The sequence below is a fragment of the Equus caballus genome, chromosome 27 (genome assembly GCF_041296265.1).
Source record: "Equus caballus isolate H_3958 breed thoroughbred chromosome 27, TB-T2T, whole genome shotgun sequence".
Taxonomy (NCBI): Eukaryota; Metazoa; Chordata; class Mammalia; order Perissodactyla; family Equidae; genus Equus; species Equus caballus.
The window spans coordinates 25,431,381-25,452,750 of record NC_091710.1 but is presented as its reverse complement, the minus strand read 5'-3'; the positions used below and the strand labels follow the sequence as shown (position 1 = coordinate 25,452,750).

General features: G+C 47.3%; 1 protein-coding gene across 9 annotated transcripts in view; it reads right to left on the bottom strand.

Annotated features, from left to right (window-relative positions):
* Positions 1 to 6,816: 6,816 nt before the first annotated feature.
* The window catches only part of RAB11FIP1 (RAB11 family interacting protein 1), a 29,396-nt gene continuing 14,842 nt past the window's right edge, over positions 6,817 to 21,370 (bottom strand). For 5 of the 9 annotated variants that reach the window (XM_023630694.2, XM_070253101.1, XM_070253100.1 and 2 more), the window contains 4 exons: positions 20,072 to 20,879; positions 17,189 to 19,075; positions 16,336 to 16,444; positions 6,817 to 9,838 (listed from right to left, as the gene is read on the bottom strand). In XM_023630694.2, the coding sequence (XP_023486462.1) occupies positions 9,620 to 9,838; positions 16,336 to 16,444; positions 17,189 to 19,075; positions 20,072 to 20,879 (3,023 nt within the window). In that variant the 3' untranslated portion in view covers positions 6,817 to 9,619. Of the gene's footprint in view, positions 9,839 to 11,946; positions 12,105 to 16,023; positions 16,445 to 17,188; positions 19,076 to 20,071; positions 20,880 to 21,370 lie in introns of those variants that run through there. The other 4 variants (XM_001915437.6, XM_070253102.1, XM_070253103.1 and 1 more) reach the window with 2 other exon arrangements.

Below are 21,370 nucleotides of genomic sequence, written 5' to 3'. Positions count from 1 at the left end.
TTTCAGAGGCTAGGCAAGGAAAGTCCAAGGTTAAAGTGAAAGATTGTGGAGTGGTGAGGCCTTTGGCAGACTGGAAGGTCCAAGCAGATTCAGACGTTTCTAAAACCTTGAGCTTTAAGATGCTCCAAGATTCTGACTCTAGAGTTCCTAGGTTGGTATAGTGTAGATCACAGGATCTTGAGCAAAATTGTGCCTCCAATGATGCTGTTACGGAAACCGAGCTTACAAATTAGAAATTTTGTATGTCATGTTTGAATATAAATTGAAAGTCACCAAAAAAAGAGAGTGTGTTTTCTTATAAGTGAATCCTAATTGCACTCGTTAAGAATAAAAGTTTTAGTAGTTGAAAGTTTTAGAATCAGTTGTATCTGAAAAATAAGAAAGTTAAGTTAAATGTCAAGGACGACCAGAGGCCTGTGTTTTATGACTCCAAGAAAGCATAGCAAGTGCTGACAGTGTGTGTGGAGTATTTCCGTTTCTCAGGCTGACAGTGGAGAATTTCAGGTGGGCCTCTAGCATTAGCAGATTTTAGAAGCTGTTGTGGGCTCAATTTCAACATTGCATTGGAAATTGGGGGTGGAGGGTGGGATCAGCACTTCCCCCTGAGAACAGGAAATAAGTGGACAGCTCCTTCACAGAAAGAATGCAGGGATAAGGATGTCTTGTCATTCCCTTAGTAAATAGAGATACTCTCTTGAGGAATAAGCTCTGCACAGCTGTCTTCTTTAGAAAATCAATAAATTATGCGTTCTAGAACTGAAAAAATTTCAAGAGAAAAATGGTGCTTATTAGTCTGAAGAGACAAGGCAATGCAATGACCATGTACCCAGGGAGTCCTCAAACAGGATTTGAGCCTTGAAAAGAAGGAGATCTTATCAGACAGACCTTAGGTTCTTTTGAAAGAGCTATAATCAGTGGTCAGGTACAGAGGACTCCCTCTATGCCTAATGAGACTGTGAGTTCCCTGGGCCACAGTGGGGAACAAGGGCATCTCTGACACAAAGATTGCACTTTATCTATAACCCAAGCATCAGCCTTCTCTGCTTCAGATGGCACTTACCTTTCGTATAAATCGGGGAAGTGGTGCTGCACCTTACAAAAATTGTCCGTTCAGCCCCTCTGGCTCACAAGCTCCTCCCCTCCCTTACTACTGCACAACAGAATTTCCCGCATCTTGGACCTCAGTAGGCTGGCAGGATGCTGCTGCACTGAAGAGGCATTAGTTGACCCATGAGCACCAAGCAGCCAGATTTCCATTTTTTCATCTTCCACATCAGCATCACATCAGACTGTTAATGGACTTTACTAAGGGTTGAGGAACTTAAGGTGATTGTAATATAGATAAAAAAAAAATTGTAAAATGGGAATTTTCATAAGACTCTCCTCACAGTTCAAGAGGGAATCATTAAAAGCCAACCAAACCAAATAAAAATACCTTCAAAAGATGTCAGTCTCTTCTTTTCCACACTCAGCCTCTCTCCTTGATATCCAGATCTAAGGATATCACCCCCTCCCATAGGGACTGCTTTCTCAGAGGCTGAGAACTGCTACTCCTCTTTAGAGAAATCCCATCCACCTCCACAGGACTCAATCACACTGGAGGATCCACTTCCTCTCCCCAACCAAGGGACAAAATAATCCCCAGCGGTCCATTTCCCTTATTTGGAATTACTCACTCTAGCCCCACACCACAAGGGGGCTTCAGCACCATAGCCTTAGGGGGGCTTTGGCATTCCAAGCCCCCTCTCTACTAGACTTTCCAACTAGCGTGAGGTATGCAGTGAAGATATATTTCTGGTTGTCCAGCGAATAAATATTGAGACACACTTGCATGGTTGTGTGCACACAGACACCTCTCAGGGACATCCATTAGTTCTAGACAGTACAGTCGACATCCTTACTGGGGAAGGGAAACGTCCCTAAAAGCAGCATAATTGGCATTGGAAGTAATTCTTTACATTGTCATGCAGAACAGCATCAGACTTCTCATCCCCAATTTTGTGCAGATCTTGAACTTAAATGCATTTTTTAAGTAGATGTTATTACAAAGTTATCTACCCACGACAGAAATCTTGAAATTCTGCTTTCCCCGATTGTCTCATAGTAAAGCTGAAGAGCAGTTTTCTGATCCTCCAACCAGCAGCCGTTAAGGGGGTACAGGGGTAAGAGAGCCTTGTCTTGACATGCAGCCTGGGGCGTGAGCAGGACCCAGACCAGGAGATGGCGCACTCTACCAAGACATGTAAGTCTGAGGTTTTCCACTTTCTCAAGAAGAAATCTATTTATTTAGGAAATTTATTTGCCTTCCTCCGGGACATCAGGACAGATACATCATCCTTGGTGCCCTTCCTACTGGTACGAACTCTTCTAAGAGTTACCGACATTCAATGATAGTGATTATCTGTTTAACAGACGCTCCTCAAACCCCTCTCCCCTACTCCCCCCCTCCCCAGCCTGTGATACTGGAACCGTGTTTCCTGGCTCTGTATTGCCAGTGCCCATATGGTACCTGGCACAGAGGCTTTTGGAATGCTGAGTGCCCAGAATGGGCTGGATTCAAGCAGACAGCTGCTGGGGAGAAGAGGCTGTTGGAAAGGCTCCTTCAGCCATGGTCCAGATGTGAAATACTGACCTCAAGGCCGAGTTCTTTCTAGAGAGGAGACCAAAGAGGAAGGCACTGATGGCGTGGGATCTGAAGGAAGCCCTCGGCCAGTCCTCCTTTGGTTAGATGTGTGTATTCTGGTTAGTTGTTTGCCTTTTGACTTCGAGTGTAAGTCTCTGCAGGAATGATCTGGCTTTCTCATCCCCATGTCCCGGGAGCACCTCCCGCAGTGAGGGCTGGCCCTCAGCAAAGAGCTGTTCACCTCCCGTGAATACCTGTCCTAGGTGGGCTTGTCAGAAGCAGCAAATAGATCGAGTTTCTCAGGGGCGGGATCATTTTAATCTGGAGCAAGTAACCAGGGCGAGCTGGGCTGCACTCAGGTCCTCAATCCAGCCTCACCCTGAGCTGCTCCCAGCTCAGGTGACTGAAAAGTTGTCACTCTAAACCAGTTTCCCTCTGAGCCCTGAGGACACTCTCTCCTTGTCACACTAAGCCCGGCAGTTGACTCCGGCCTTGGAGCCTTTCTGACTGGATTTCCTTTCCCCACGTCGGCTCTTCAGTGGCCACTCATTCTCCACCGCCCGCAGTGAACAAGCCACGGTGCAGAGCTCCTCTAGGACTTCCTGAATCCTGGTGCCAAGTAACTTCCCTCACTCACGCTCACTTTCCCCTTTTGTGCTGTTTCTTCTGTTCCCCCAGCACACTTTCCCTTCCCTGGGCTCAGGATTACTGTGTTTGATTTCTTGAACTCCTAAGGACAAAGGCATCTGATAACTCTAAGAAGGTGGTCCCAGGCCCCATTCTCTGCATACCAGTGAATACCACTCACCTCACCTGGAACCGCCTTCCTCAGCAAGGCTGTGGCTTATCTGGCCTGTCTTGAGGGGGCGTTGAGTTATATCATTTTCCCTGCCTGCTCCAATCCTCTAGGATTCCTAGTGACTCAGAACATCATCTCCTTGGCCCCCAAAATGATCCTAGACTAGGAGTTGGCAAACTTTTTCTGTAAAGGGCCAGATCACAAATATTTGGGTTTGGCAGATGACAACATCTCTGTTGCAACTACCGAAGTCTGCTGTTGAAACGTGGAAACAGCCATAGACAATTAAGTAAACAAACGAGTGTGGCTGTATTCCAGTAAAACTTTGTGGACGCTGAAATTTGAATTTCATGTAATTTTCATGTGCTGCGAAATATTATTTCGATTTGTTAAAAAATGTAAAAATCTTCAGTATTCAGTGTGGTGTTGTTGCCTGCGGTCATCATTCTATAAATTAGATCTCTAGGCTTATCCATCCTACATTTAAAAAAAAAAGTAAAAATCATTCTTGGCTTGAAGGCCATAGTTTGCAGACCCCTGTTCTAGAACGCAAGGTCAGGCAGGTGAGGGGTTCAAGTCCTTTCTTAACTGCCCACTGCAGGACCCCAGGCCAACTGAAGTTCTGACGCCTCTCTGAGTCTAGTTTTCACATCTGTATCTCGGAGATATTACCTACCTTGATGAGAATTAGAACTGCTACACATTAGCGCTTAGCAAAGAGCAGGAATCAATAAGTGGGCCTTCCTTGTTTCAATCAGGGTTCATTCTGAAATGAGCAGTTGACAGGAGGGACAGAGCAGCTTTCTCTCACCTCTGAAAAGGCCTATGACTGTCGCCAGACTGACTGTTTCCAGGGCTCGGGACACAGGTTTCTGTGTGAAATAGTGGAACATCGAAAGGCTGAGTGAGGACATTCTCCCCAAGGAGATTCTGTGACTGGGATGCGCTGGCCCCGCAGAGCTCAAGTTAGCCCGTCTGAATGTGAAGCAAGAGCTCCTGCCTCCCCGGGAGAGGAAGATGCCAAACCCAAAAGATGACGCCTGAAGAGGAGCCTAGGGAATGGGACCCATTTCTTAGAGACTGGGTTAAGGGCTAAGGGAGCCCACGCTGCCGACGCTTTGGCCATGGTGAAAAAGTGGTCACTACACCCTCTAAGCGTTTTCCACGGGGAGGTAGAGTCAGGGTGCTCCCCAGCAGGTCTTCATTCTGGTGCAGAGGCGGCTGTGATGATAGCCCGAGCCTGCAGTGAGCTGGATTCTCTTTGCCATTGGTGCAGCTCTTCTGTGGAGGGAGCTGTTAGCTGGGGCAGGGTCTCCCTAGGAATCACTATCCGTCCGTCTTGCGGAAGACAATCTAAAGGTCCGGAGAAAAGTTCAAAACAGTCTGTACTGCCTGTTCCCATCTTATTTTAAAGTGTATCTATTTGTATGAGGGGGAAAGTGCTGGAACAAGCATCAGAATAACCGTGGTTACCTCTTGGTCATGGGAAACTTAAGATTTGTCTTTTTTCCAGGAATAAGCATGTATGCCACGTCTTAGAACAAGCTACAGACCAAGTGAGTGGACAGAGGAGTGAGGGGGAGGAGTAGACACCGCTCCTCCGGAGACGGAACATGAGAGGCCTTTGCACCAGCTAAGAAGCCAAGACAAGAACCTGAGGCCGCTAGGCAGAGACAGGCAGGTGCCTCCCGCACCCCAGACCTCTGGGGCCCGACTTCCCTGGGCTCAGAGTACTGGATTTGGGGAAGTTCACTTTTTATGCTCTTCTTATATAATCATTCCCTTTATGTTCCTGGTATTTTAAAAAAGCTGTCTGTTCCTAGCAGCTGGGCTAAGGGGACTCAAAAACAAGGGGGGGGGGGCTGTGTCCCTCCTTGGGCTGGAGTTTGAAAGACAGTAACCTGCCCCTGAGGGCTGGGTTTGGTGGCAGCAGCAGGAACCGACCTGAGAGGATTCCACCAGCCAGGGAGATGAACCCCAGAGGGAAAGCTAGGGTCATTGGCGTAGTTCAACTTTCCCTCCTTAGAGACCCTCCTCCCAGAAGGCCCTTTTTTCTTTTCTTTTTTAATCAAACCTAGAGAGCTCTAAGTTGTTTTTTGTTTTTTTGAAGATTTTAGTTTCCCTTCTTCTCCCCAAAGCCCCCAAGTACATAGTTGTGTATTTTTTAGTTGTGGGTCCTTCTAGTTGTGGCATGTGGGATGCCGCCTCAGCATGGCCTGATGAGTGGTGCCATGTCCGCGCCCAGGATCCTAACCAAGAAACCCTGGGCTGCCGAAGCAGAATGTGTGAACTTAACCACTCCACCACAGGGCCAGCCCCGAGAGCTCTTAAGTTTTAAGAGAAGCTGTTTTCCTATCACTTTACATGGTGGCCCCACCATCAACGTCCAGTTGGTGTAACCAGGCCCTCCCTGACACCAGGCAGGCCTTGACCAAGCTCCCCCCGCCCCACCCAAGAGCTTCACAGGCACTACCTGCCTCTGTCCCTACAATGTGACTCTTATCTCAAAGAAAGGGTGGGACTGGCCCAGTGGTGTAGTGGTTAGGTTCACACGCCCTGCTTCGGTAGCCCAGGGTTCATGGTTCGGATCTCCAGTGCAAATTCACACACCAATCGTTACTCGTCACCACTCATCAGCCATGCTGTGGCAGCATCCCACATACAAAATAGAGGAAGATCGGTACAGATGTTAGCTCAGGGACAATCTTCCTCACCAAGAAAAAAAAAAAAAGAGCATCTGCTCACTCTCTAGAGGTCGGGTCCCTTGGGGCATGGACTATGGCTGTGAGGCAGGCAGAGGTCTCACCTGGTCAGGAAAGGCTTGGAGTTTGGGATTGCTGAGCTCAGGAGACTCCTTGTACAGCTCTAATACCCTCTACTCCACAATGAATGGACTAAGTTGACTGAACCAGGGACCGGGACCTGGCTTCCAGACCTGGGGCAGTCCTGATCTCAGCGTGAATTCAAACCATGCCCCAAAAGTGAATATCTCACTCTTTGGGAAATCAGGGGGCTGGGGGGTGGGTGGCAGGTGGGTGGAGGGGAAATCCAGGAAGGGGCCTGGTTCCTGCACTCAGCCAGAGGTGCCCACTGCCAACGAAAAGGTGGCAGCTTTTAGCACTGGGGGCAGAAAATTCAAATGACGTTTATCTGGAAAATGCCATGGTCCCTGCAGGCCAAGATGAGGTGTGTCATGGGGAAGGGATCACAGATGTCCCATCCTCTGTAGGAGAAAGGGCAGTGGGACCCCTGGGCACCCAGCAAGGTGTCAGCAGCAGGAATCCAAGTGAGGGACCCGCGCGGGATGAGAAACAGTGGTCACCTCCCAAGAGAGGCTTTCCAGGGAGACAGAAGACATTTTTACTGCAGCCATTCTAAAGCACGGACACAGATCTTTGAAAGGTAGTACCATTTTATTTAGTGTTGTAGGAAATTTTAGGTTACTTCTTAAAAACAAAACCAAAGAAATTCAAAATTCCCAAAGTAACAAAGCAAGAGATAATTCTACAATCTAAAAACGCTGGGCGATCCTTCAGTGGGAGGGGGGAAGACGTCAAGTTAGTAGGCCAACGTGACAGATCTTGAGAAACCAGAGTTGAGACTGGTGTGGATACTAGGAGGCTAAGTTCTCCTCCCAAGGAAATTAACCTTTCGGCCTTGAGGAATCATTAATTAGTAGTTCTAAAAAAGAAAAAAAGGTTGATTGGGAGAAGTGACCCAGGGAGGGAAGATCCCGCATAATCTAACACTAAACCGCCTCTAGCCTTCAATAGTGTGTGGCTGAGTGCCATGGACCTTCCTGCCTCTACGCTCTGCTGAGCTCCCACTGTCAGCAAAGCTGGAAACCACACCCATGCACCCCACTCATGCATGTACGTGCGCACACGCCTCACCACACAGGGCTGAGAGCTGTTTGGCATGGCAAAGGGCAGACTTTCTTGCTCCTCCATTCTGCTTCCCTGATGAGGTTAACACACAGGAATAAAACACAGGGCAGGATATCTGTCAAAGTCCAAGGAATGAGATGAGATGGAACAACCAGGCAAAGGACTGACATTTTTTTCAGGAAGCTGATCTGCAATTGAAGTTCACTGCAAGGTGTCTGGTATTCAATCGGATGCTTCCCTAAAGGACTGACTGCTCTTTCTAGAGACAGCCAGGCAAGGCCAAGAAAAGAGTCACCCCTGCTTCTCCAGAGCACAGCCTCCTCCCAGGGCCAGTCAGCACTTGGAGCAGCTGGAGGCAAGTCCCATCTCCCCTTGTGTAGATGGGTCTCATGCCCTCAGACATACGCCAGTTACAAGAGCCCCCGCATTCCAGTTCGCCAGCCCCTGCTAATGGCTCAGAGCAGGCTAAGGCTTTTCCCAGATAAATTCTCCCTGAAAGCAGAGTCCTCACAGACAGCTATTAACTAATGACCTCCAGGCGATCTACTTGTGAGGTGCAGGAATGCTACAAACCGAATTTTTTTCCAGCAGTGGTAGAAACCAGACACCCTTGAAGTAAATTGTCCTTCAATCTCCAGAGTTCCCAAGTGGCATTTCAGAGCACAGGAACTCTCCTCCAGCCAGACGCCCCTCTCACACCCTGACCAAGTCACATCCCCCACGTCCTAGCAGCAGCTGTCCCCAAACCAAGCACTTCTCGTGAGCAGTTGAGGTTTCCACACCCGCTCTTCAGAGGAGGAACCATGCCGAGTACCCCTGCCCCAGGGCACTTGGGTTATCACAGTCAAAATATATTTCTATCAAGTACAAAACAGATTGCAGAATAAACATATCTGTGTACATTTTCAGACTTCAAGTGAATAAACAGCTTTCTTTATAGGTCTGTAAATAAATTTTGTAGCACTACAAAAATACGAGTCATCTGAGAAGTTTACAGAGGTCCCCAGGACTGTAGGAGAGGATTAAATAAAATCGCTATAGATAATTAAAAGCTAATTAGATAAATCAAGTTACAGTATCATCCTTCAGATTAAAGTGCTCCAATATAACTCACGTTGCAGCCAACGTGATCCTGAAGAGGGACCTGGCTGCCAAGAATCCGGCCTCTTAACCTCAGTGTAACAAAAACATACAGATGAGAGACCCAATTTAATAACTGCTATTGTCTCAACCCTGCCCACCCCCCGGGGCCTGTGATATTCTGCCCCCAGGAGGGATGTCAAGATTGCATGAGATCTGGTCACAACTAGGAGGGGAAAAAAATGAGCAACACAGAAACGTTCTAATTCCAATATCAGGTTACTAGCAGTGAAATTCCCTGAAGAATCTGAACTGGTGCTACCAGTTAAGAAGGCGCCAAGTGTCCTAGGACACAGAAGGGAAAGCACAAAGGGATCCGATGAACTCATTCCTTCCCTGGTGGAGCCGTTTCAGTAAGTGCTAATAAAGGCAGTGACCAGGCCATTCTAGCCAGCCGGACCCCCCTACCCCGCTGGAGAGGAGGGACTCTGACTCATACCCCCCGAGTGCGAACGGACTCACTAATACCCCTAGTCGGCTTTCCAGATCCCCATGGACAGGCCCTGTGGGTCGACAGAGAGCACATGTGAAGGCTAGAGAGTAGTAGATGCTGCTGTTTTGAAAAGGCAGCTTGGTCAAAATCTAAAAGGCACACGCAGAGGCTTTCCCTCAACTCCTCTGCTCCAGTCAGAACAACAAGACCAAGCTCAAGAAGCCCGGTAGGCAGGTTTCCATGGTATCAAAAGTCGGCACTGGCAGCCAAAGAGCCACGCCTGAGCTACTCAAAAGCCAAGAAAACGTGTGTAACACAGCACCCACTGCGCGCTCCTTCTCATCCCCCCAGGCTTCAGTGACAGGGGGTGGTACGTAATTTAAAATCTCCATATCAATGAAAGAAAACCCCAATGTTAAAATACACTAATACCCCCTGCACCATCTGAATCTCTGAGCCAAGATCAGATCTTATGACACGTCTCTGGTCGGGGCATAAAGTATTTACGACACAGTTAAAGGCACAGTGGCATTTAAAAAAAAAAAACCCTGGGAACGTACAGCAAAAGATTCATTGTAATAATTAACCTGGCTTCAACTGGTAGAACTGACTCTTGACAGATAACATGCAAGGGAGATGGCAATGTGGAAGCTGGGTATCCGGCACACCGTGTCCTCGAGCTCAGGAGCAGGTGGAAATGAGTTCACGGAAAAGTCTCGGTGTCGTGTGCTGGCGATTCACATCTTCCCTGCTTTTTTGCCGACCTGAGCCGGGACTCGGAGGATGTTGGGGGTTTCTTCCATGACCCTGACTAGAAGATTGTCAATGTAGTCCTCCAGCTCGCGAACCTGAAACTCCTTCTTGCTTATGGTTTCCTTCTGTTTGAGGACCAGCTGGATCAGCTCATCGTGGGTTAGCTGTGCGTAAGCAAAAGCAGGGTCCGAGGGGCTGTATTTCTTTGGGGAGGGGAGATAAGGGAGGAAAAAGTGAAAAAGTCAGCATTGAAATCAAATATCTAAAAGAAACACAAAAGAGGAAAATGTTATTAGTGAGCTGGGTCCCCTGGGAATCTGTTTTTAATTTAGGTAGAAAACACCTAAAGGTTTTTTAGGATGAAGTTTTTTAGGATGAGAATTTCTGTAAAGGGTCAGAGAGTAAATATTTTAGGCTTTGCAGGCCACATGTGTCCTTTGTGGCATGTTCTTCTTTATTGTTTTATTTGGTTTTTTGTTTTATGACCTTTTAAAAACGTAAAACCCATACTTGGCCCCCACGCTGCAGACCCCTGGACTAGACTCTGAATTGGGGTTGCAAGAAACATAATCATTGAAGGCCTCTGTGCACAGGAGGAACTGGCACAACCAAGTCTCAACGTGAGGATGAGAGCTGAGCCCCAAGTGAGGGGCCCGTGAAGAAGCCCTCGTGACAGAAGGCGCAGGGCTGACACTCTCCTCCGGAGACAACAGGTGGCTGCTTAGCCCAGACTGCGTGAGCGCCTCAGCTCTTCTGCAGGATTTGGTGATCACAGTGATGCACTGGCCCCTCAGATGCTCCACTTGAAGTCAATTCATACTCAAAAAATGCGCAGGGTCTAAGCTAAGTGCCACCGTACTACAGTCACCACCCTCAGACATTAAGGGCGCACCCTCTGGGTACACGGCGGCCTGTGCCAGGGCTGAGCAGCCCCACTCCTGACGAGAGCAGGAGCCCTCAGGAGGCCCTGCATCGGCATTTACAATCTGGGATGACTGGAGTCCAACTGCAAACGGCCAGTGAACCATGAGGAAACACAAGATAAGGATTAAATAAAAAGTAACATGTTCTCCCAGGTCTCCAGGAAGGGAAAGAGAGAAAAAAAACCAGCTAACTTTTTCTGAAATCTGTGGCTCAGGAGATTTACAAGTTTAAACAAATAAGGCCCAGGAGCAACCTCAAGACTACTCTGCCTGCAGAACTCTGAGGCACTCACACTGCCCCAGCCCTGGGGCCAGGGGTTCCACTCAGGAAGGCCAAGACGCTCAGTCAAGAGCAGAATCAATACCCTTTGACACAACGTGATAGAAGGCCTGTTCCGTCCAGTGACGCAAACTGTCTACACACTGGCCAAAATTTCTAGAGAAATCCCATCCCTCTCGGCCTGGCTGGGAAGAAGAGCACAGTGATTGCAATCCTAGCTTAGAAACACACGCTGACACTTTCAAATAGAGAGCAGGTCTCAGCCTAACGCAGGCTGCACAGAAATAGGTGAGATGCTGGACCACTTTTCGAAAACCTGCTTCTCCTTTAACCCTTTCTATTTTAACTTATTGAAGGCATACATTCACAGGGTACCCCCTCTGGGCCTCAGTCAGTCTACATGTGACTTCCAAAACAATCTTCAACCTAAAAGCTGCACGTCTGGGAAAAAATTCTGGAGACTTGTTGTACAACAATGTGAATGTACTTAACACTACTGAAATGTACAGTAGTGTTAAAAATGGTTAGTTTAGATGGTAAAATTTATGTTATGTTTATTTTACTATAATTTTTTTAAAAGTTGCATGCCTGTTTACATATCCCATCAAGAAAAAAACAGTCTTTGTAAAAAATAGCCAAGAATATGTCCTCAAGGGTTTTTAGATTATATCTCTGTCATATAAGGATTTTGTTTATTCAAAAATACTGATTACATAAGATACTCCGCTAGGGAGTTTGGGAGATAGAAAGATGAAGAAGCTGGCGCCTGGAGGGAGGAGCAGGCAGGTGCTCCTTGAGAGTGGGGACCAGGTCCCCATAGTGTCAGACACACACAGGGCTCAAGGACAGTTATCTAAGGCTCAGGGGTCCAAGTCCAGAGAGGTGCAATGTGCTCCAGGAGCTGGACAAGCAGGAAACCACTGCTACACAGGTGATCGGGACAGACTTCAAAGACGCAGTGACATCTTAACTAGACCTTCGAGACGAATTAAAATTAATTTTCCTCAGAAATAACATGATTTTTTATTTGCTCATCATGGGAAATCTCAAATACAGAAGAGAGGAAAAAATTATTACCTATAACCCCAAGATATAACATTTGGGTCTCTTTCTTTTTTTTTTTTTAAGGATTGGCACTTGAGCTAACAACTGTTGCCAATCTTTTTTTTTTTTTTTTCCTTTTCTGCTTTATCTCCCCAAAACCCCCTGTACACAGTTGTATATCTTAGTTGCAGGTCCTGCTAGTTGTGGGATGTGGGACGCCACCTCAACGTGGCCTGACGAACGGTGCCATGTCCGTGTCCAGGATCCGAACCCTGGGCCGCCGCAGCGGAGCGCGCAAACTTAACCACTTGGCCACAGAGCCGGCCCCTGAGTCTCTTTCTTTCCTATTTTTTTTCCTACGTTTCTTTCTGGTAAGTTTTACAACTTTACTATCATACAGAATACAGTTTCATAGCTTTTTTTAAATTATTATTTTGTGAGGCTTTTCTTACTAAATTTTGGCAAAAATTGTTTTTTCAATGAATGCTTAAAATTCTATTATATTTTAACAACCTCTGCCTTGCTTGATATTTGGGTTGTTTTCAGTTTTCACAATTATATAATAACATTTTACTAAAATGTATGAACATAAATCTCTGGCCAGATTTCTAAATAGTTCCTAAAGATAAATCCATAAAATTGAAAAGCATGCCCACTTAAGGCACTTTGTACAAAACTGTCAAACAGCTGTTCAGTTCGGATTCTGTAATCCAAAAGGGAAAGTATGTAGGACTTTGAAATCATCAGAAGATCCTAGTTATGTGATGATTGAAAAATTACAAAACAATCCAGCATTACAGAAAGTAAGTGACAGCCATGGAGAGGGAGAAGTGTGAAGAAAACACCCATTAATTCCAGAAACAACAGTACCCATTGTCACATATTTCCTTCCAGGATTTTCCCATTGGATCTTTTCCCCCATAGTTGTAATAATAATGACGTATATTCAAATTTTTATCCAACTTTTTCCATGTAATATGACAGATGATTTTTGGATCTAGTTGGCTGTATTATTTTTAAATGGAAGTGTTACAGCCACCTGAGCAAACAATACACTCCTAGTTATAAATCATCTATAATGGATGGAGGCCCAAAAACAATAACCAAAAAAAAAAATCCATTATAGCAATGATTCAGCTAGTTTTTCGTAACTTTAGCTATGCAATTTCTTTCCCCAACCTCTCTCTCATTTTGCAACATTCTAAAGAGTAGTTACTTTTATAAATTTTGTTTATGCCTTAGTACAAAGCATCTATTATATGGCCAGCCAATAGCAGTCTCCAGGAAACCTCCCATATTTACTCAGAATATTTACTAGGTATGGTCCAGGACCAAGAGCTTTGTTACAGGCAAGCAGAGAGACAGCAGGAGGGCTTACAAATCAAGAGCAAAATAAGCAGTGGTTGTCTTTGTTTTAAGGCAAGTTCTTCTCTCAGTTAGAGTCAGGAGATAAGCCCCTGATTAAATGAGCTTTGAAGAGTAAACAAAATGGGAGCCAAGGGTCTTGCTCACTTCCCGAAAGCTAGGTGTGTGTTTCTCTTTGGAGCCAAGGTGCATTCCACAGTAAAGGGAAGAGGGGACAGGAGGCCACCAAATGACTCTGGCTTTCATTATTGTCCCTTTCATGCTGTTCTTTTTCCCAGTTTCCTGGTAAACATAGTTAACTCCAGGAAGACAAGTCCTGTCTCTTCTACACAACCACAGGAGCCAGCCAAGCTGAGCTGGTCAAGTTATGGTACATTTGTAGGCTACAGAATAAACATGGTAGGTAGGTACATAGCTCTGGCTACAGCTGGTAATTTTGAGAATGCTGCTTACCACCGGCCCTGTCAGCCTGGCCTACAAGGGAAGAGAAGGCAAGATGGCCAGAAGATGCTAACTTGTTTTCAGCACCAATTCGTTACTACTACTCAGCCTCTTTACCCAAAACTTCGGTCTCTAGCTTTCTATGAAACTTTAGCCCAGCTCCTGGTGGCACAGGTGCAATGGAGCCAGAGGCAATAATGTCACCTGGCACTTAAAATTGCTTGCAGGAGACTTGAGCGAAAAGTTTTATTTTAAAAAGACAAAAATTGGGGGCTGGCCCCATGGCCGAGTGGTTAAGTTCAAGCTCTCCGCTGCAGGCGGCCCAGTGTTTCGTTGGTTCGGATCCTGGGTGCGGACATGGCACTGCTCATCAAACTACGCTGAGGCAGCGTCCCACATGCCACAAGTAGAAGGACCCACAACGAAGAATATACAACTACGTACTGGGGGGCTTTGGGGAGAAAAAGGAAAAAAATTTTTTTTTTAAATCTTAAAAAAAAAAAAAGACAAAAATTATTTGATGTCCTGGAGTCCATAGGACTGTAAAATCTGCGACTGAATGAAACTTTTAGATGCCCGGAAGTTTATTTCTACCGACTGTGGCCCCCAGCAGTCAATTAGGAAATTCCTCTCCACGTATTTGAAACAACACATCCTCGCTCACTAACGGTCACCCATCTCTTGGTAGATCATTCTCCTCCAGTCCCCGTGATAACGAGTCAAAGACCAGAGGTTTGCAACACGGCAGTATTGTAAATCCTTCCGGTTTTAGAACCAGAAAGGGCAGGATGGAGACACTAAAGCAGAGATCATCTGGGAGGTTGATTTTGTTTTTCTGGGTTGTTTTTTGGTTTTTTTAATGTTAGCGCAAGCTTTTTAAAGAGAAGAGACCCTCTAATCCAGCAATATTCTTCCTGGAAATTTAGCTTAAGGAAATAATAATAATAAAAGAAGGGGAAAAGTTCTATGCAAGAAATTGTTAACTGCAGTGTTATTCATAATGAAAAACAGAAAACCCAAATATCCAATTATAGGGAACTGGTTAAGTAAATACTGGTATGACCATGTCAAAGAATAATTAAGAACCGACATGCAAAATTACTTATGATATACTGCTAAGTGAAAAAGAGAACTGAAGAGAGTTTCCGTGCACGTGATGGAGCTGGAAAGTCATCATTTTGCAACTACCACATTCATCAATGGATACTAAAGCCTGTGAATCAAAGGCTGATGAGGAACAGGATACATACATAGTCAGAAATTAATTCCCCACAAGTTTCTTATTAATTGTAAAGGGAAAAAACCAGCAACTTCACACTGGAGAAGCTGGGGGACACCACCTAAACGACGTCATCAGAGTTAACTCGCCCACTCACGGGACAGACTGATGTAAGGCGCCTCTTCATATGATGCACTGAGGAGGACACGTTATCTGTTCAGTTGATTCCTGCCAAGAATGTGCAACCTCAACCAAACCACGAGGAAATATCAGATAAATCCAAACTGAGGAAAATTCCACAAAACAACTCATCTAAACTCTTAAAAGATGTCAATGTCTTAAAAGACACAAAAAGGCTGAGGAGGTACTCCAGAATAAGGGGGACTAGAGACAAGACAACTAAACACAATGAGTGATCCTGGACTGGATCCTGGACTAGGGAAAAACACACTAAAAAGGACACTACTGGGACAATTGGTGAAGTTGAAATATGGACTATAGATGGGAAAAGAGTATTACATCAATGTTACATTTCTTGATTTTGATAAATGTCCTTATTTGTTGGAATCACACACTTCAGTATTTAGGGGTAAGAGAGGCATGATGTATGCAAGTTACTTTCAAATGGTTCAGACAAAAAAAACTACAAGTATACAGAGAAAGAATAGAGAGGGTTCAGGAGAGGTGGGGGGAGAATGATAAAACAAATCTGGTAAAATGTCAACAACTGGTGAATTGGGATGAAAGGTATATAGGAGTTCTTTGTACTATTCTTGCAACTTTCTTAAACTTCGGAATTATTTCAGAATAAAGTTACAAAAAAGTATATCTATGCAGTGATTACAACTACAAGAATTTCACATTCCTGCCAAAAGATAAGAAAGGCTACACGGAAAAATGAAAATATCTGATTTGAATGGGCCAGATGGTAGGTGATATTTTCTGCTCATTAAAAAGAAGTCCTGGGGGCTGTCCCCGTGGCCGAGCGGTTAAGTTCGCGCGCTCCGCTGCAGGCGGCCCAGTGTTTCGTTGGTTCGAATCCTGGGCGCGGACATGACACTGCTCATCGAACCACGCTGAGGCAGCGTCCCACATGCCACAACTAGCAGGACCCACAACAAAGAATATACAACTATGTACCGGGGGGCTTTGGGAAAAAATAAAATCTTTAAAAAAAAAAAAGAAGCCCTGGTATCAATCCCGTCTCTTGAAACAGAAAATTCAACAATAACTAATAACCATGAATTGAAAAGTAATTACGCAATGGAGAGTGTAGGGGCCTCCGAAGATTATCCAAAGACATGAGCTGTACGATTAAGTTACTCCTGGTGGTACCTGCTGCCCAGGGAGATGTATATAATGGCGACTCTGGAAACAGGCTTTTTGTAGGTCCCTAACTAACACGCCTACTGCTTGGAGAAGACATACCTTCATCATGGCTTCGTTGATCAAGTTCTCACTGATGATGGTGGCAGTCCCCAGGCTGGAGTTAGCAATCCTGGTGGCTGTCGTGTTCATTGGCTTCACAGGATGAAGTCTAAAGAAAAGGGGGAAAGGGTGGTTAGACCTTTCTGTAATGGCAAAACCGAGACAGCCCATCTCAAACACGGCAGGCATCAAGAGAGACAAGAGGGGAGAGTGGTGACATGCTCTGTTCACATCTCCGGTCTAACAAACATCAATGTTCCTGTGCAAACGAAAGAAGTCAGCACTAGGCAGCCATGCAAGTCAACAAAGCACACTCTTCTAGCCAGGTGTCCTGACGTTCGTTTCATTATCAATGTCAGGAGAACATTAAAGACAGTCTCTTATTTTTGGCGGCAACTACAGCCTAGGACTCCACCGTGGGAGCCCCTGCAGAGCATTCTGTTCCTCAGCAGTCAAGAAAGAGTTCAGAACAAACATGCCAGCTTCACACCAGGTGGGGCTTAAAGGAAGCTTTCAACACTGCTAGGGTCCACCACACCCGCTCAGTTGGTGCTGGGACTCGTAAGACACTGGTCACGGTACGTCTCTGCAGTCTGAGAGCTCCAAATCTGACTGTGCAGAACAATGCCTAAACTATGTTTGAAGACGATTACAACGTTCTTGCTACAAATGCAGGAGCGTCTTGAGACAGTCCCACCACAGGGGACAGCCCTTTTAAAATAGGCCCTGCCAGCAAAACAGGCAGGCTGTGCTCTCAGAACCTCTGGGTAGTTAGAAAGCCAGAACCTCTGCAGGCGAAAAGTACAGGAGGGCTGTCACAACATTTCTGAAGCCCATCTTCCCCATCTCTCACCTGTGCTTGGCTGACCCAGTTCCAGCGCTTGGCTGAGGTGAGACTGGATGTGTCTCTGAGGGTGAGACCCAGGCCTGAAGAAGCGGCTTCCTCTTGCCAGAATTTTCCACCTTACCAGCGGAGCCCTCTGCTGTTGCTTTTTTTTGAGACTCTGCTGTACTGGTGTGAGTGTCAGAGTGTAGAGAGCTGGAGAAAGAATGTGTGGCAGGAAAGGTCTCAGAAAAGGAGGGGCCGGATATAGGAGAGTGCAGGGCCGCATCAGGAGGTTGACCTGGCCTCCCATTTCCCATCAGTTTTTCCTCCTCGCCACCGCCAGGGCCTGGCAGCTGTTTCTCCAAGTGTGAGCTCTTGCCAAGATACGGGTTCTGAATTCCGAAAGCTGTCGTCTGCTCTGAAGAAGCTGCGACAGGTGCTTCGGGTGCTTTCGTCCTGAGGTCCTGTGGGCTCTCTGCAGGAGCAGACCCCTCTGCCTCACCACTCGGCGCCTTCTCCCTCTCAGCACGGGCAGGTAACGTGCTCAAGGAAGAAGCTCCTACTTCCAGAGATGCCACCTTGGCTGTCTCTCTGTCATCTTCAACCTGATCTAGTCTTTCATCATCTGATGCGACTTCAGGAATGGAAGGAAGGGTTAAGTCCAGGTCAGCCATGACTGGAGACTGAACATCTGAGGCAGACGGGATGTCACTCGGGGGATCAGACAACAGCCCTTCATGATCACTGGCTTTGCTCTGATTTTGAGCCATAAGGGTATCGTCTCCCCCAACCCTGACGAATGGACTGTCTTCCTCTGAGCTTCCGTCGCTGGGGGGGCCTTCTGAGAAACTCTCCTCACGAGAGGGGAGGACAAGGCAACCAGCCACAGAGGCCAGTGCGCTGTAACTCAGTGGCTGGGGTTCAATCACGGCTTCCCTCTCGGAGCCCTCTGTGTGGGGAGACTCAGCAGGCTGCCCGGCAGCCCCATTTCCAGCGGCAGCCCCTTCACAGGTCAGCTCCCGGGGATTACTCAGGTCCTCTTCAACCAACCCAGCGGACTTCTCCACCTCCTCCTCTGTACAGAGCTGCTCAGAAAATGACACACGCTTCTTGGTCTTCTTCCAGCCCTCACTGACATTCAGACCCGCATCTTCACGTCTCTGCAGCGCAGAGTCAAGTGCAGGCACCGATCCTCCCCGCTGAAGAGGGGTCGCTGCTTCTTCAGTTGCAGGCATCCCGCCATCCCCACCTTTGCTCTCCACAGGAGACCTGGACCGACTCTCAAAGTCTGTGTTTTCCCCCATCGGAGGCTTCCCGGCCGGGCTTTCCATCCTGCCGCTTCTGAGTGAAAGGGCCATTGTTACTTCCTGGGCCTCTTCAGAAGCGGGGATGTGGCCTTGCTGTTTTGTGGGGAGGACCCTCAGTTCCCCTTCATGTTGCCCCGTTTCAGGCCGCTTCAGGAGAGACTTTTCTGAGTCATGGCCACTAGTATTCTCTGTGCCTATCTCACTGGTCTTCCCCATTGGAGAATCTTCCATCCCTCTACACACTGGAATGGGTGGCTGTTTGGCAAGTGATCCCAAGGCACAGGAAACAGTCTTTGGAACTTGTGTGAAACTCTCCTTTTGCAACTCTGCTTCAAGGAGCGAAGGCAGTGCTTCAGAAGCGGCCTGGCCCTGGTCTGCGGAAGGCCAGGTTTTAATCGGAGTGGATGTGGAAATGGGAGCTGCTATGGGAGAGGAGAAAGAGGAGAAGACTGAAAGAGAGTCAGAGGACTGTGTCTCTGAATCATGCCCCAATTGAGAAGGGACAGGTGTCTGGCCAGAAATGGAAGGAAGAGCCGAAAAAAAGACAGGGGCGTCAGGGGAAGAAGGAAGCCTGGCTGTGGGCTGAACCTCTGGAGACACTTCCAGTCTGCAAAAAGGACAAAATAAAATCTGCAGGTCAGTTGCAGATGCATCGTGAGAGGCAAAAAACATGTAAAAGTAAAGTCGTTCCAAAGGGGAGAACTTTTTTCATATTTGGGGCACTAACTTAAGAAGTTAAAGAAGGAACACCAATACTTAACATACAAAATACTTAACAGACTTGTTTCACCAAGCACACCTGCCACACAAAGGGCTGTTGCCAGAGACACAAAGATCCAGGCAAAGCAACAACCTACAGTTTCTTTTGGTGATAAACGAAAAGCATCTAAAAAGCTCAAAGCCATCAAAGATGAAGGCACAGGCACAGATTTTGAAAAGAAACAGTCTGTGTGTGTCCACGTGTGTGCATGCGTCTATGTGCGTCAAATCAATGTAAGCAGAATCTCAAAAAAAAAGTCTCCCCCACCCCAGACCACAGAAATGTTGTTTGTGAGAATGTGAGTCGTGCTGAAAAGCAGAACCCCCGAGGCTCCCTCAGGCTCTTGCAACAAGGTGCAGCGTAAACACACAGAGAATTGTCACAAGCAGACTCGGGAGTGGACCAGGGGTCTCTCACGCCAGCAAACCAATGCCAAAGTGCAGGGAGGAAAGATAACGTCCGCCTCCAGGGGAGACAAGTGATAAGAGCTTCATAAACACAAGCTCTGCGCATACCACAACCAAAACCTGGCATTCCCAACTTGCGACACTCAGTACCTGCCACAAACCATGGCATTCGACTGGGGCCCGATTATCTTACTGAGATGGACAGACCATGCCTGCTGGCGGAGGCTTTGCGCTGGGACTCATCGTTTTGTAATTTGTACAGGGAGGGGCAGCCAGGCGGTAGGGCCTGGTTAAGAATAACAGCATAGACCAGTAAACCTCTGGCATACACAGGTACCACCACAAACAGCAGGCACGATCTGCTCTAACAGCAGGCCTCGCCGACTGCCACGAACAGTGAGGTGGAAGGGCCTGTGTGAGAGGGGCCAGGACTCACCGAGGTTTGACGGCTTTGGTCTGGGGCGCCCTTGCGGAGGTCACAAGGGGTGCAGGTTCAGACTTGGGCTCTGGGTCAGCTTCCAGCTCTGTGATCTGCACTTCTTCAAAGGGGTTCAGGGATTGACCCCGTCCAGAGACAACGGCCGGAGTGTCCCTCTCGGATCTCTTCCCAAGGTCTCCGCCAGGCCCCGGGGCGCCCGCCCTCGGTCTGCCTCCCCTCAGCGTGCCCTCCTTCTCCTCCTCCTTCTGCCGGACGGCAGGAGGGCTTTCGTCTCCACTGCCCTTGGCCACGTCCTTCTTTCCCGTCACTAGGGAAAGCAGGGAGGACTTCTTGTTCTCCTGCTTCTTGCTCTCTTTGGTTTCTTTTGCCATTTCCAAGGTCGCTGGAGCCGTGCTCTCCCTATTGTCCCCGCTGACCAGTGGCCGGTACGATGGCAGAGATGTGGATTTCAGAGAGTCCTTTGTGGAAGACTCAGAGAGCGCCCTGTCAGAAGACACTGTCCCCCCTTCCCCAGGCTCCTTCCAAGACCGAGTAGCCAGGTTTTCCGTAGAGGAGAACAAATGCTTCTTCCTGAAGCCCTGAGGCGACGGGGAAGAGGATGGGCTGCTGTCTTTGGTCTCACTCTTGGCTTCTGGTTCCTCCATGTAAACGTGGTTCCCGTTGATACAGACATTAGAGCGGGAAAGGGAGTCATTCTTAGACCGAAGGCCACCAAGAAAGGAGAGTCCTTCCTTCTTGGGAAGGCTGAAGTTGATCTGGTTCAGTTGCTTTGGATCTGCACTTGCTGTTCTCTTGTGCGACATGACTGTGGGAAGAAAAACAAAGAACAAGAGGAAATAAGTTAAATGAGTGGCAGGCAACTGGAGGGGGGTGGCATTTGTCCATGTCTGAATACATTTTCGGTTGTCACAAGTGGGTGGGGGTGTGCTACTGGTATCTAGCAGGTGGAGGCCAGGGATGCTGCTAAAGATCCTATAGTGCACAGGACAGCCCCCCAAACAAAGAATTTTCTGGCCCAAACTATCTGCAGTGCCGAGGTTGAGAGACCCTGCATTTGACCAATGAAAAGGACAGCACTCTTGGTAGAGTAGCAGAATCTGCCCAATAGCAGGGATGTAGTCATTGAAACTGAAATTCAAAATACACAGTTAAGGGTCTGGCCTGGCAGCCTAGTGGTTAAGTTCACACACTCTACCTCAGTGGCCCGGGGTTTGTGGGTTCAGATCCCAGGCACAGACCTATGCACTGCTCATCGAGCCATGCTGAGGCAGCATCCCACACACAAAATAGAGGAAG